Genomic DNA, 15,474 nt, shown 5'->3' with positions numbered 1-15,474 from the left:
GTTAGCACAGAAAGGATTAATATAAAATTTCAGCTTGACGGAAAGATTGGAAGAAGATAAAAATAGGCTCTTGCCTCTGCTGAGTCATCTCCTGATTTAAAACACAGATTGGGGTGTGTTTAAAGGCTGCTCTGAGATCTGCTGCCTTCCCCGCAGCATCTCGGTCCGGCCAGGGGAAGAGAGCCAAGGTGGTGTCACCAAACCCTCTGAATGGACCATGGCTGGCTTTTATTTACCGATGTCAATGCCCTTTGCTCACCAAGACACTGCAAGTCAGAAGGGCTGCGTTAAGGACCAACTCAGATGATGAATGTGAAATAACCTCAACGAAAACGAAACCGGCAGCCACCCGTGGTTGCAAGCAGCCTTGCATGAGTACACCGCAACCCCAACAGGCTCCAGCACAGCTCAGCAGCCTTAAGAAACCCTCGTAATAAAAACACCGAGTAAAACAAGCTCCACATCCTGTGCCTGTGAGGGCTGGCTGACTTCTCCCTGATTTCCAGAGAAATCTCTTGCATCCCAGCAGCCACAGGGTTAAGCTGATGACTGCACGCCACCGGTCTGACTCAGAGGTTGCCAGGGTAAACGTGTAGACCCAAACAGTCCTTCCCTCTGTGCCTCTCTGGGAAACCAAGCACATCTGAGAAACCTGGAAAGTCCAAGCACACGTGTTGGAGGTGTTAATGGTTGTCTCCATCACGCAAGGGCTGATTAACCCCCGAGTGCACCCACGAGGGACAGGGCACCCCAGCACCAAGGTCCCGGACACAGCTTGATTCCCCCCTGCTCTGCAAGAAACAAGAAATATCACGTATGGTGAATGCAGTGATACAGAAATACCCAGAACTTGGCAGCTCTGCTTAAGCGACAGCGTTTGCTTCCCCTTCTCTTAGTAGCATTGAGTTTTGCTCTGAAAACATCAGACTTCGCATGAAGAAACTCCTACCCCTCGCTCCTCTCCTGCATCCTGACATTCATGTGATACAAGGCTGCCCTTGGGGAACCGGGGACAATGGCGATCGTGCTGCCACACGAAGGAAAAAACAAAGAAAAAGAAGCTGCAAAAGGACAGGAAAGCCAACATCTGCGGATCTCAGCCAAGACTCGAGTCCCTGCGAGGCAGCGCGGCTACCGCAGCCTTCAGCCGCCCCCGGCGAGGCCGGGCTTCTGCCGGGGCTGTTCTCAGTGCGCGCTTGTGGGACGGGGACGTCAGGCGGGCGCTTTAGCCACGCCATTTCTGCCTCTTCAGCTCTCCTCCACCGTAACCAGCACCAGCTGCCCGCGGCGGTCGGAGGAGCTGGGCGCTGGGAGGATCCCGCTCCCCACCGCGGTGCCGCTGGCTCGGCCCCACGCCGTCCGCGGGCTCCGTGAGTGCACAGCACGCCGTGCCGTCAAGGATCGCGCAACCCTGCCCGTGCAAACGGTTGTGCGCCGTTATCGGGGTGATTTTCGCCAGGAGGGTGTGGTGCAGGTGCCGCAGGTCCCCGGGAGGATGGGGGGGATCTCCAGTCTTGGATGTCTCACTACGAGAAGGACATCGAGGTGCTGGAGTGTGGCCAGAGGAGGGCAACGAAGTTGGTGAAGGGTCTGGAGCACAAGTTGGGTGAGGAGCGGCTGAGGGAGCTGGGGTTGTTCAGCCTGGAGAAGAGGAGGCTGAGGGGAGACCTTATGGCTCTCTACAGCTGCCTGAAAGGACGCTGTAGCCAGGTGGGGGTCGGTCTCTTCTCCCCAGTAACAAGTGATAGGACGAGAGGGAACGGCCTCAAGCTGCGCCAGGGGAGGTTTAGGTTGGATATTGGGAAAAACTTCTTCACCGAGAGGGTGGTCAGGCATTGGCACAGGCTGCCCAGGGCAGTGGTTGAGTCTCCAACCCTGGAGGTATTTAAAGAACGGATAGATACGGTGCTTGAGGACATGGTACAGATGGACTTGGCAGTGCTGGGTTAACGGTTGGACTCGATGATCTTGAGGGTCTCTTCCAACCTTGACCATTCTATGATTCTATGTTTGCAGCCACGGCTGACCCGGCTGAACCATCACTTGCTGGGCCGCAGCAGCAGCACAAACAAAGCGAGGAAATGCAAATAAAACGCCGACGGCTTCGTTTTAACTGCGTCCCTCTGCACTGGAAGCACGGGTAAGACGCCGGAGGCGGAGCGGCCCCTCACCGCCTTAACCTTGCGCGGGTCAGAGCGACAAAAAGCCGCTCCCCGGGGCGTTTTCGCCGGGCGCCCGCTGGGGTTCGGGGGAGGCGGGGGGCAAGGCTGGCAACCCCCGGGGCCGGGCCCAAGGTGGAGGCCCCCACGGCAGGCCCTCGGCCTCCGGGCCTGACTCCAGCAAGAGGGAGGGAAACGGTAGACCTCCTTCCACAGAATGACATCACCACCCGCAATGACATCACCACGTGACGTGAGCGGGGGTGTGTTTCGGGCAGCCGGACGGCGCTGACGGCGGGGGGGGGGGGGGGGGGGGGCAGAGGGAGGCCTCGCCCAAGCCAAGGCCGGACTCGCCCACCCCGCACGCTTCGCTATCGCGACGCATGTCGGGAAGCATGTCGGGAAGGGGGCGGCGCGCAGTGCGCAGGCGCAGGGCCGTACCACGGCGGGCGGGGGGGGCCCGGTGCGGGGCGGCCCACACAAAGGCGGCGGGGGGGGGGGGAGCGGCACGCATGCGCCCTGCGTCTTCCCGGCAGCCAGGCGGGTCCCGGCCGGGCGGAGGCCGCGGCGGAGCCGGGGGCTCGCGTAGATGTGCAGCCCGGAGCGGGCGCCGCCTGGGCCGGCCCCGGAGGGGGACCTGCCGCCCGAGTGGGAGACGGACGACGAGCGCATGGCTTTCCTCTTCTCGGCTTTTAAGCAGAGCCGAGAGGTGAACAGCACCGAGTGGGACAGCAAGATGGCCTTCTGGGTCGGGCTGGTGCTGGCCCGCGGCCGCCGCCGGGGCGCCGTGCGTACCTGCCTGAGGGACCTGCAGCACAGCTTCGAGCGGCGCGGCAGCCTCCCGCTCGGCCTCGGCACCGTCCTCCGGGAGCTCCTCAGGTACCGGCGGGGGGGGGGGGGCCTGGGCCTGGGCCTGGGCCTGGGCCTGGCAGGGCTCCCGCTGCGGGGGCCGGAGGGCAGGGAGGGCCGCAGGGGGGTCTCTGCGAGGGGGGTGGGCAGCTGGCAGGGAGGGGAGGCCTGAGGAGGGGTGGCTGCAGAAGGGAGCCATGGATGCGAGCTCCACGTCGCGCCAGCCTGGAAGGTGCCCGCTGTGTGCGAGGCGGGGAGAGTGCTGCAGGGTGCTGGGTAACGTGAGGGAAGGCTTGGGTTGGAAGGGACCTTCAGGATCATCTGGTTCCACTCCCCCTGCCGTGGGCAGAGACACCTTTCACTAGATGGGGTTGCTCAAAGCCCTGTCCAGCCTGGCCTTGAACGCTTCCAGGGCTTGGTGCTGCTCTTGGAGGGGTGGTTGTGCCTGCCTGCGCTCAGCGCTGGGAGTGTGGGAGAGCAGGAGGGGGTTTTGTTGCTGTGCCAGTGCTTGCAGAGGAGAGGAGAGCACAGAGAGGCCTGAGTGAGTACAGGGTTGTGTTGTGCAGGGGGAATTTGGGAGCCCTGTGCAAGGTAAAGGATGGGCAGGGAGTCAGAGGAGCTCACCCTGGGGCCCACAGGAGGTGTGGGAGGGCAGCGTGCCATGGGGAGTGCAGGGGATCCCAAGGGAATACTGTGCTGGGAGAGCTGGTAGGTGCAGGGGGAGCTTTGTGTTAAATTGGGTTACGTTTCCCTGAAACGGTTGTTGTGATGACCTAGCTGTGAATGGTATGTGGTGGTGTACGGGCACGTGGGGATGTGGTGCACTGGTATTTGCAACCGGGTGTTTTGTGTTGTGAAATTAGAGCCTGGGACCAAAGCCCTGAAAAGACTCAAGAACAGCAGGAGCTAGCTGAGCCTGTGTCTGTAACATAAAAGATAAAAATCTCTAGATCTGAGAAGAGATATGTTTGCATGCAAATGAAGCATACCGAAATGTGCAATTGCCTCCTCTAAAAACTGACTCTCCCCATCGATTTCCTTGTTGGATGGATCATCTGTTTCAAGTCAGAAAACTGGGAGAAGCTTGTGAAACTGGAAAAATAGTAAACAAAAGACCCTTGTGTCCAGAGGAAGCTGGAGAGGAGTGGAGACCTCTGTGCACTTTCCTAGGCAGTGGTAACACGTCAAACTCGAGCTAGAAACTGGTGTTAGAAAACACCACTAGGACTGTGGATGTACAAAGTGTAGAGCAATGCTTCAGTTAATAATTCTCCATGCTGGCACTCTTGCTCGCTGCCAGTGGAAGGGCTTAGGACTGACCATATTCAGTTCTGCATGCGTGTCTCTTCTCTAGACGCGGCAAGCTGCAGAGGGAGTCAGACTTCATGGCCAGCGTAGACAGCAGCTGGATCTCCTGGGGTGTGGGAGTCTTCATTCTGAAGCCCCTGAAGTGGACTCTCTCCAGTGTGCTGGGTGACAGTAAAATACCTGAGGAAGAGGAAGTTCTGATTTATGTGGAGCTGCTTCAGGTGAGTGTTGTTGAGAGCTTTCTCAAGATTATGCATCTCCAGAAAAATTACGAGTCATTTTATGTGCTAGCAAGGAAGGATTAGGGTTGAATAGACCGTCATTTGTACTCCTTAGGTGTTTAAAAGCCTGTAGAGAGATGGATGGAATAACTGAGAAGTAAAAAATAGTTTATACCTACAGATGTTCCTTGAAATGAACATAATGACTTTTCACTGACATCCAAGAAATGGGAGGGGCAGGCTTGCTGGCTTGTCTAGGAAGGCAAGTAGTGTGCTGTGAGACCGCTGCAAATCTCGGGTTTGAGTTTGTGCGAGTGTAGTATCCGAGAGAAACTTGCAGGCTGAGTGCTGTCCGTTGTAGGGAGAAACGGGTGACGTAGAAGTCGCTGGCTGTCGGGCCGGTGTATCATCGAGCTGAACTCGCGTGTGCGTTATTAAAGGCTGCTTTCATTTCAGAGCACGTGCTTTCAGCTTGCCTTTTCAGACGTGATTAGAACTGCCCTTGGATCCTGTCAAAGACCCTTTTCTTTGGCCCGTTGTTAGCGGTAGACCTGTGGGTTGTGTTGTGAATTCACGTAACTTGTTGTTGCTCAGTCTGACTCGGATGGTGCAGTGCTGACAGTCGAGACCTTGGGTTCCTCTCTGTGTTACTCAGGGACTGTTAAAATTAGCACCAAGACTTGCTGCTGCTGCATGCAAGTGCTGTCTAAATGACTGGGACTAGCAGAAACGCAAGAGCCCTTTAGAGGTGTTCTTTTGTTTGTAGTTACTCTGATAGCAGGCGGTGTCTTCCCTCTGCGGTGGGTGTTTCACAGCCCTTTCAGAGGGTGTGTGCACGGGAGAGGAGTGAAACCTTTTAAAAAGGTGTCTGGAAAACCACAAGCCTTGATGTGGAATCTGGGGGTGGATGTAAAGAGCTGTTTCTATGCTCTTCAGTGGACCGTAACTCTCACTTGAAATGGGGAAAACTTTTCTTTTCCCTCTGCCCATGTACAAATGATGCGAGATGTCTCGGTGAGTAGAATTACAGTGTGGATTAAAGAAAAGCTTTTGTTCGGTTTAAGCTTGGTGAAGGGGAAGAACTTTAGGAAATGCAGAGGAGGCTCACTTGCTGCCTGTGTGGTTCTTATGTTGTTCCGTAGCATTTGCACAGGGAATGTGAATAGTGTAGTTCTGGTTCTCGTGAAAAACTGTGCTATTTTTCATTCCATTAATGATGATATTTTTAAAGCGTTGTCATTGCTTTTGAATGTTACGTACAACTCATTCTGAAAGTCTGTCTCACCCAAAACATGATGCGTCTAACTTTTTACCCTCTGTGTGTGGGAGGAAGCAGGTGTGGGCTTGGCAGTTGTTGTGAGAGAAGTAAGAGTCTTGTGTAAACTAATAGCTCTGTTGCTTCCTTTCAGGAGAAGGCAGAGGAAGTTTATCGCCTATATCAGAACTCTGCACTTTCTTCTCACCCTGTTGTTGCCCTCTCAGAGCTGCGTTCCCTCTGTGCTAGTGTTTGTCCAGATGAAAGGACGTTCTACTTGTTGCTGCTCCAGCTGCAGAAGGAAAAGAGGGTCACGATCCTGGAACAGAACGGAGAGAAGGTACAGGGTAAAGGTGACTGCTTTTGGGTGGTATAATCCCTGTCTTGCATTTCATCTGGCTGGAAAGAAGACTTTATTGGCTGAATATGGGTGTTCTTTGATTGGAAAAGTCAATTCTGTGTACTCCAACATTGTAACCTGGTTATAGATGAGATTAAATCCTCGTTCTTGCATGACAGGTTCTTATTTTCCTCTGTCAAACATTTGTAATATTACCTATGTAACTTAACAGCTAGAAAATTGGCAGATACTGTAGCTGTCCACTCGCAGGCTGACTGTTCCCAGCTACCCGAACTGAAATCGTTTGGTGCCACTAGAATCAGTGGTCCACGTTCTGTGAAAAGGTTTTCCTGCCTGTCTGTAACTACAGAGGGGCAGGCGCTCTCGTCTCTAAGATGGCACGTTTGCCTCTAGCGTTCTGCACTGTACAGTTCAGTACTGAAGTACTTAGAAGTGTGACGTTGCCGTGCACTGTTCAGAGCACCAGGACAGCTTTAAATCTTCAGGGTGTTCTGTTAAGGCCTCTGTTTTCATGCTGGTGTCACTTGATCCCATCTAGTTTAATATTAGGTTATATGGTGACCGGTATGTCCTCATCGCTCTCTTACAAGGCTTAAACTGGGGATGTAAAAGCATCTTTTCCTTCTATCAGAGTGAAAGTATTTTGAGTGCAGGCACAGATTGTGGAGACAAGTGACTCGAGCACGTGGTTCTCTTTCTTTAGATAGTGAAGTTTGCCCGAGGTCTTCACGCCAAAGTCTCCCCAATGAATGATGTGGACATTGGAGTATATCAGTTGATGCAAAGCGAACAGCTGCTGTCACAGAAGGTGGAGTCCCTTTCCCAGGAAGCAGAGAAGTAATTTGGGGAAGGGTGGTGGGAAGAACATCCGTGTGGCGTAGAATTTTGTGTTCCTGTGACATAGTTAGAACAAAGCTGCTTTCTGAAAGTGCAAGTCATTCTTTCCTGTTCAGTAAACATGGTAGCCACAGTCGGGCAGGTTTTCCAGTCTTTGTTCCTTTATCCCCATGAAAACAACATGCAGTGAGTGGATGTCAAAAGTTTTTGCAAAGATTGGGAAAGCGTTCAAGGGCTACTTCTGAGAAGCAACAACGGCTTAAGGGTGGTTGTATCTGAAATGTGTCGTTACTCGGTCACCTCTGGATTAGAGCAAGGTAGTGAGGATGGTTGCTGATTTGTAAAAATAACTACTGCTTGCAAAGGAATAAGCTGCTTTTTCCTTGTTGCATCTGTACAGGTGTAAAGAGGATGCCCGGAGTGCTTGTAGAGCTGGGAAAAAGCAACTGGTAAGTACCGTTCTACTTGGGAGGCACTACAAGTCAAGTGTCTTGGAGCTGGTCCATAACTGCAGATAATGACCAGGGTTGGGCATTGTATACTTGAACTTAGATGGGTTGAAGTGGTGCTTCTGAGGCCAAAGATCTCCTTAAGGTGAAGGTAAGAATGTATTTGTCCAGAGTGATGTGGCGAAGAGAAATGGAAATATCTAGCTCTTAAAACCAGCTGTTGCGTGTGCGCCTTGCTGCACGGGGATTGCTTATTTCTTTTTTTTACACCTCCTTTGGCTGCTGCCTGGTTTGTGATCCCAGTCTGTGTATCTAACGTCTCCAGGCGCTGAGATGTTTGAAGTCCAAACGAAGGACAGAAAGGCGCATTGAAGAGCTTCATTCCAAGCTGGATGCAGTGCAGGGGATCTTGGATCGTATATACGCCTCCCAGACTGACCAGATGGTAGCGTGTTAATTTTGTCTTGTGCTTCTCACTTTAGCCCCGCTCTTCTCATTTGTGCTGCTTTACCTGCCTGTCAGAGCTCATGTCTGAGGGCTGTAAGCTGACTGGTGAGACTTTCTTCTCTGCTCTAGGAAACAGCAAATCTGCTGTTGGGGTATCACACTGAATAAACCTGCTTGTGGCTCCATTTTCTGCTTGTCTGCTCATGTTTCTCTGAGGGTCCTGCTTGGATAACGGGTCTTGAGAGAAGCTTACACTGCCTGTTGTTTGTTCTTAGCATTGTGCATCTTTCTCACTCTCTCTCTATTTTTTAAAGGTATTTAATGCCTATCAGGCTGGTGTGGGAGCTCTGAAACTGTCTATGAAGGATGTTACTGTGGAGAAGGCAGAGAACCTGGTGGATCAGATACAAGAGGTACTGAAATAAGAGCACATCTAAATAAACAAGCAAGTGGTGTGTAGATGTACACAGCAAGATTGCCCAGATATTAATGCTGAGGCTTCTGGTGCTGTTTGGTTTCTATTCCGTATGTCACCAGACCAAATGGACTTAATCCTGATTTTTTTTAGATCAGCCAGGAAAGGTCTTCAAATAACTGGCTATGTTTGGGGTTACGTATTTGCATTTATTGCTGGCTAGTAACCACAATGTACATTAAATTTGTGTATTTCATGTGTTCTTTTGGTTAGCAATATTGTGCAAGCAGACAACTTTCCTAGAAAACATTTAGCGAGATGTATTAAAAAGATCTACAAGTCGTACCTTTGGAAGCTGGAGTGCAACTACGTGCATAAAAAGAGGGTCTGAAAACTGCCTAACCCATAATCTTCTGCAATGCAGTAAGGGAAAGGAGACGAGTTTATTCTGAATGAATTGAAATGAAGAGAGCAATCTGTCTGCATAAGCTGGTGTAAAAAAACAGAAAAGGATTACTTTTTTAGCTACTTCAGCTCCATGTACTTAAATAGTGACTTCAGCTAGTCACAAAATTTCATAGCTGAGATGTATTGGTCTTTAGCTTCCTTATTTTGTTAGCCTAAGCTGCAGTGTAAGCTCATTACTTATGTGAAAAAGCTAAAATGAAGGGGATTTTTTTTTTTTTAAACTATGAAATCCTGTTTCAGGTTTGATCCTCCAACACGCTCCTTGGTCTTGTAGCTCTTTATTTAATAATCTTCCATGTTACTTCTTTCACTAGTGAAAAAACAGTCATGTTGGAAGTCTCTTTTGCACTAGTACTTGCTGCCTTTAAGTCAACTTTTGAATTTTTGTTTGGTTTTTTTTTGTTATTTCTACTTTTGACATAAGTGGCTACAATAAGACATAAGGTTAGTTTATATTCTATATCAAACACTGTGTGTTTTTCCTCAGCTTTGTGATACTCAAGATGAAGTAGCCCAGACTCTGGCTGGAGTGGGGATCAATGGTCTAGGTAGGTTTTGGGGTTTCCATCCTTTGCTCATCTTTTCTTGCCACTGCTGGCCCTTTGTGCTGTCGTCCCTTCCCTGCTCCCTCCCCACGTGTGCCCAGTCCTCCTTCCTGGGAGGAAAAGCACTCACCCAAATACCAAGGCTGTTGCTACTGGTGGCTTGAGAGGGAATGAGGACTGACAAGGAGTTTTTGTCTCTGACAGTGGGTTGCAGGGGAATTGGCATTTGTGCGTTTCCAAATCCTTGCAGTCTCTAAGTGCTGGTGGATTTCAGTTCAGAGTTGTGTAATGTTGATTGAAATCTATTTTTAGAGTGGCTGCCGCTTTGTTTTTTGAGTGATGATCTTTTTCCTGTGGCCGGTGTGTTGCTGCAGCTTGTTTGTCTCGGCTGAAATGTTTTCTTGCCCTTAAATGCCTCAGCACAAAGGCTTCTAAAGGAATAGCTTCTCCCTGAGATCAGGACTGAATTTTCACCTTTAGAAGCAGTGCAGGGGGTTCCTTATTATTATGAGTAATGATGGACGGGAGTAATAATACCTCTGTTAAACTTGGACTTCAGTCTGTGCTGTGAAGATGCTACTTAATTCTGCTTGGAGCTGAATGTTTTCTTTCATTGGCAGAGATGGACACTGAGGAACTTGAGAAGGAGCTGGACAGCCTCCTCCAGGACTCGACTAAGGAGCCTGTAGATCTGCCTCCCGTTCCCCAGAAGGTGCTGAATCCACCCATTTCTGATGCTGAGCTTGAAGCCGAATTGGAAAAGCTCTCCGTTTCTGATGGAGGTACGGATGTCAGCAAGTCGTGTTAGCTAGCTGCTCTTAGAATCTATGACAGTCTAGCAGAACTAAAGTCTGAGCCGAAATCTTGCCCGCTTCCAGTCACACGGTTGAAAGCGAGCTCTCCCGGTAGCCCTGCCAGGTGCTCAGTGGCGTTGTCTTTCACTACCAGACTCAGTCTTGAGAGAACTGCCCTCTTGGCTAGAAATTCTGCCTGGACTTTTTGCCATGGGGTGTAGGGGAAGTTGAAGGCCCTGTGAGGGAGCTAGTGCTCGGACTAACTATTTTTTGTCGTCGCTTAACAAAGCCCGTACAAAGCCAGGTAGTGTTTTTTGTATGTTCTGTTAACAGTGATAAAGTAGACCAGCATTTTCATGCCTGTTGCTGCCAAGCACGCAGCATCTTCTCTGTCCTAGAATGCTTGCTATGTCTTATGCGTTACAGGTATGATGTCTGCTTAAGCTAGACGTAAACTAGTCTTTATTTAGTAACAGTGAGTGACCAGAGCTTATGGGCCTGAACTGCAGGCTGAGTTTTCACTAGACCTGTCTTGGGCAGGGGTAAATAGACTGTAATTTTCCTTTCGGGAATCTGTTAATGAACAATTACACAGGACTGCCCATATAGTTTTCTTCCTATTTAGGCAGCTGATATTCTGAAGTTTCAGAGCAGAAGAGTGCTCAGCATCCCATATCAGACATGAAGCATGGGTTTCCAAGAGAATGCAATTGAATATTGAAGCGCCGAGGCAAATTGTATTTGTTAGTTAGGGGCGTGGTTGATCTAGTCCCTCTTACTGATGAAAACTGATGTCTTTCTGTTGCAATTTTCTTTATAGATTTGGCACAAAAGACTCCCTCTACTTCCTCTGAACCCAAAACAGCTCTGGGACTGAATCTCTAAAGACCCAACAGTATCCTGTTGCTGCAGTTTGAGAAGTTGTCTTAAGGTTCCTTAACTAATGACTAGAACTTCTGAGGAGAGGGGTAACGCTCCCCTGTTCTTCATGGATACCACTTTGCTCAGCAACAGGATCTCCTGCCATGACAATCCACTCTGGAACTGGCCCCAGCTGGTGTTTGTCATCTCTGTGCCAACATCTGCACTGGTCTCAATTTGACTTGCTATCCCAAGTCACTCCGCGACATCCAGTCTTCCCTTCTGGGAATGCAATTCACTCTTCTGCCCAGTGAATATAAACTCTTCTATGTCCATAACAGTGCTCACTTTTTTTTTTTTGTTTGCTGTGGCTGATGTTGAGAATCTGAGTTGCAGCGGTATTGCAGTTGCTCAACATTTAGCTGTTTGTGTGGTTGTTTAAAACACTTGGCACATAAATACTGCCCTTGACATAAGTTACCTGCAACAAGCTTAAACACCCGTTGGTAGTTCTATCCCTTCCTGTCTGTATTTTGCACGGTCGTGGACAACTAGACGCTGTAACTGTTAAATTGTAGGAGATTTTGTTGCTGCTCTAGGGGGCAGCAATTGCAAGCACAAGACAAAAAATAATTCCTCTTTCTGTAATGACACTAAGGCCTTAAAAGGGAGACCTGCAAAAGATTTTAAATGAAGGAGTTTCTTACGCTGCCTGTTGCGATGAAGGCTTGCAGTCACTAGAATACAATTTTCTGCTTGTTCTTACTTGAAATTTGAGCTGTTTGCTATTTTTGTATCTTCCCTCTTTGCAAAACTTCTTGGGAGCTACAGGGTGAGTTGCTTTGAGCTCTCGTATTGAGTGATTTGGGGTGTGAGGGGAACCGATACATCGTTTTCCCTTTCTGAGAGGACCGTTTCATATAACAGCCTTGACTTTGCCTTCAGTCTTGATGTTGCAATTCAACGAGATTATGGGTTACCAGAAAGCCCCAAAACAAAACCCTGGGTGTGTTTCTAATGAAACAAAACAAAGCAAAACAAAAAACCAAACACAAAAAACCCCCGAAGCCCAAGCACAGCAACTGGAGATGTTTTTTAGGGGCTGTCTTTGCCTACCAGAAGTGAAATCGTCATCTTTTGCAGGTCACTTTTTTATTATGCGTATGCACATGGAAGAGCAGAAAGCCTGATACCTAGCATGAATAAATGCATTCTTTCAGGAGGGGAATGTGCTATTAACTGGGCTTTCTGCACACAGAGCCTGTGCGTGGCAGGGGAGTGACTCGCTACCTGTCGATGTATAACCAGTCCTCCTCTCTCTGCACCCCTCCCTGGCTCAGAATGTATTCCCGTCACCGTTTCTACGCTGCCTCCGGTACCAAGCTCCCTCGCTCGAGCCGTGTAGATGGCAGCTTGGGTGAGCGGTAAACTAGAGCTGGCGTTCCCACGTCCTGTTAATTATTGGCAACCCAGCTTTAGCCCCAGAGGACTGGGGAAGAAATTACAGGTGTCAGTATGGTGCTGTGTTGGCTCTGGCTTCTCTAGCACTTTGTCCAAGAGTGCAGACTCCTGCCGGAGCATGTGTGCTGTAGCCAGCTCGCAGTTTACCTGGGCTGCACATGGAATTATGTGAAATGACTTGAAGCTCTGTATTCCTTTCCTTTGTAAGTAAACGGGAGAAAAACCACTGTGTTTTCTGCCTACGTGTAATAAAGGGGAGGGGAGGAACCAGAGTCCCTTGTGGTGCCTCCTTTTCTTGCCCTGTGCCACGGATCACTGCTATATTAGTGCTGTTCCAGCTGTGCTTCTGCATCTATAAAACTCATCTGCTGAAAGTAAATGGGCAGATTCCTGGGCTTCTTTGTCAGAAAACAAACAATAACTGCTGTACCAGACTTTGATTTCCCTCAGCCTTCTCGCTGTGTTTTAAAAAGCCCAACAGTTACCATGTTTAACTTTTTAAAGTTGTCTGGTTTTACCAAGTAGCCCGTGCTGGCTTTTGGGTTGTACGGCCTTAATTTTATGAGTATCATTTTGGAGAGGCTTGCTTCTTTTTCTTTGCTTCAGCTTATATTTCCACTTCTTTTTCATCGTTGTGCGTCTCGCGGACAAACCAGTGCGATTTCAGGGCTCGCACATAACACTCCTTTGCCTAAGCCGCCTTGCTGTGGCCGTGGTGGAAACTGCTCTGCCAGGAAGTCTGTTTTCCTACTTCACCCCCTGGTTTTGTGCTAAACAATATGCAAGCCTTATTCCGCGACGGTTTTTGTCCAGCTTTTTGTTCTGGTTGTAATTAAGCAGCGCAGCCGAGAAGACATACTCTTTCCTCTGTCTAAAGACAATCTCAATGGAGTAACCTGGTGTATAAACGACTCAAACCAAATGACTCCTACTTCCCTCTGATACTAAGATGCCTGAAGTAAGCTTTGAATTTGCAGGCAGTCAAGCCTGTGCCCTCTGGCAAGAGGTTTGATCTGAGCTGGCATGCTGATCCCTGGAGAGCTACCGTGGTTTTTTTGCAGGGGCAGGCAGGGAGGAGGAAGTTTTTTGTTCCTGTGCTTATCTTACACTGTCTACAGTGCAACCCTGGGAAGGCTCAGGTCTTGCCTACAGCCAGTATCGCCGGATCTTTTTTTAAAGGATCCGATTACCCCTCGTTTCCCCCCTGCTATCAGAACTTGTATCTTCTCTGGAAGTAAAGTGCAAAGCGATTCCTGTAGGAATAAACACTCTCCTGTAATTCTGTAATGCATCTGATGGAGACAGCCATGCTGGAAGAGGCATTTAAGAGTTAAACCCAAGCAGCTGCTCCTTTATTTGAAGTGGCTTGTAATTTTCTTCCTTTGATGCAAAGTGGGGAATGTAATCAAGATGGCTGAATAGAGAATTTTAAGTATATTTTGGTGAGACAGCAGGGAAGGGAAATAGAAGGCAGCTTCTTGCTGGGTGAGGAAATTAAATATAAAAACCTAGAGCTGAATTGCCACCTAACTGGAATCTTATCATATTTGAGTGCTGTTTAAAATAGTACTTAACTTGATTCTCAGAAAAAATAGCAGCTGCTTATGTGAGGAAATGTAGCAACTGTTTAGTAATATAATGCAGCAGAACAGTTTTCTCAGTAGAGAAGATTACATCTAGCAGGCAGGAGGAGTTAATCTGTGAACAGGAGTTCAACTGCTTGCATTTTGTTTGAGTAACTGTATTTTGTTTGCCTATATCGGCAGAGGTAACGGCCTGTTCTTCATTACGTGTATTCTGAGATGCACAGAAATTGGGTAACGTATTGGATCCCTTTCCATCCCGTTTTCCCCTGGCTAGCCCAGCTTTGAACGTCTGCTTCAGTATAAGCAGTGTGTAAGGGTGAGATCCTTTCTTAGACGTTTTTAAGCTCCTAAGGAGGAGGAAGGCTTCCTTGTATCCCAAGGAATGATTTCCTGGAATGCCTTCCGGCTTAGCATGTGCGACCTAAGCGTAGCGTGAGCCTCTGCCGTGATTTACTGCTGTATGACAGATCACCTGCCATCGCTGCTCTCTTGAAGAGCAGCGAAAAGCATCCTGTTGTTTGCGTCTTGTGACTTCAATCTGGAAAATCCTTGTGCCCAGTAGAGGGAATATGAGAAAAATGGCTGTATCAGGAATAGTGTGGCCAGCAGGACCAGGGAGGTGACAGTGCCCCTGTACTGGGCACTGGTGATGCCACACCTCGAGTGCTGCGTTCAGTGTTGGGCCCCTCACTACAAGAAGGACATGGAGGTGCTGGAGCGTGGCCAGAGGAGGGCAACGAAGCTGGTGAAGGGTCTGGAGCACAAGGCTGGTGAGGAGCGGCTGAGGGAGCTGGGGTTGTTTAGCCTGGAGAAGAGGAGGCTGAGGGGAGACCTTATTGCTCTCTACAACTGCCTGAAAGGACGCTGTAGCGAGGTGGGGGTCGGTCTCTTCTCCCCAGTAACAAGTGATAGGATGAGAGGAAAGGGCCTCAAGCTGCGCCAGGGGAGGTTTAGGTTGGATATTGGGAAAAACTTCTTCACCGAGAGGGTGGTCAGGCATTGGAACGGGCTGCCCAGGGCAGTGGTTGAGTCTCCATCCCTGGAGGTATTTAAAGAACGGATAGATACGGTGCTCGAGGACATGGTACAGATGGACTTGGCAGTGATAGGTTAACGGTTGGACTCGATGACCTTAAGGGTCTTTTCCAACCTTGACGATTCTATGATTCTATGAAAATGCTCTTTGGGGCACAGAGGGCAGCGCACCTGCGTGCATCCTTGCACTGCCAGGGTCCTGTGGTGTCTGGGCAATTAGATGGCCCTCCTTTGATGAAATCCCGGTAAGGGGGAAGGTTGCTGGCCTGCCAGAAGACCCAAGTGGAAGTGCTGAGGCATGAGCCGGCTGTTGGTGCCATCTAGCTGCTCTCCCTGGCGTAGGCACTTGGCAGGAGCAGGCTGCAGACGGTGGAACTAATGAGGCTTAATTAAACAAAGCCTTCAGAAGTAAATGCTGTGACA

The 15,474-nt window shown here is 49.5% G+C and overlaps 1 protein-coding gene across 2 annotated transcripts; it reads left to right on the top strand.

Annotated features, from left to right (window-relative positions):
* Positions 1-501: 501 nt before the first annotated feature.
* On the top strand, positions 502-14,650 carry LOC309602804 (charged multivesicular body protein 7). Of its 2 annotated transcripts, XM_082336767.1 has the most exons (12): positions 502-1,606; positions 2,017-2,140; positions 2,860-3,038; positions 4,363-4,537; positions 5,947-6,132; positions 6,857-6,990; positions 7,391-7,439; positions 7,765-7,884; positions 8,201-8,299; positions 9,257-9,317; positions 9,935-10,096; positions 10,929-14,650. In XM_082336767.1, the coding sequence occupies exons 3-12, from the start codon at positions 2,896-2,898 to the stop codon at positions 10,991-10,993; spliced, it is 1,194 nt and encodes a 397-aa protein (XP_082192893.1). In that variant the 5' UTR covers positions 502-1,606; positions 2,017-2,140; positions 2,860-2,895; the 3' UTR covers positions 10,994-14,650. The 2 variants fall into 2 exon arrangements, with proteins under 2 accessions (XP_082192893.1, XP_082192892.1); XM_082336766.1 differs by lacking the exons at positions 502-1,606; positions 2,017-2,140 and having other exon boundaries at positions 2,670-3,038.
* Positions 14,651-15,474: the final 824 nt, after the last annotated feature.

Source organism: Platalea leucorodia (assembly GCF_965183815.1).
Source record: "Platalea leucorodia genome assembly, chromosome: Z".
Classification (NCBI taxonomy): Eukaryota; Metazoa; Chordata; class Aves; order Pelecaniformes; family Threskiornithidae; genus Platalea; species Platalea leucorodia.
This window is presented reverse-complemented; position numbering and strand designations above follow the sequence as displayed.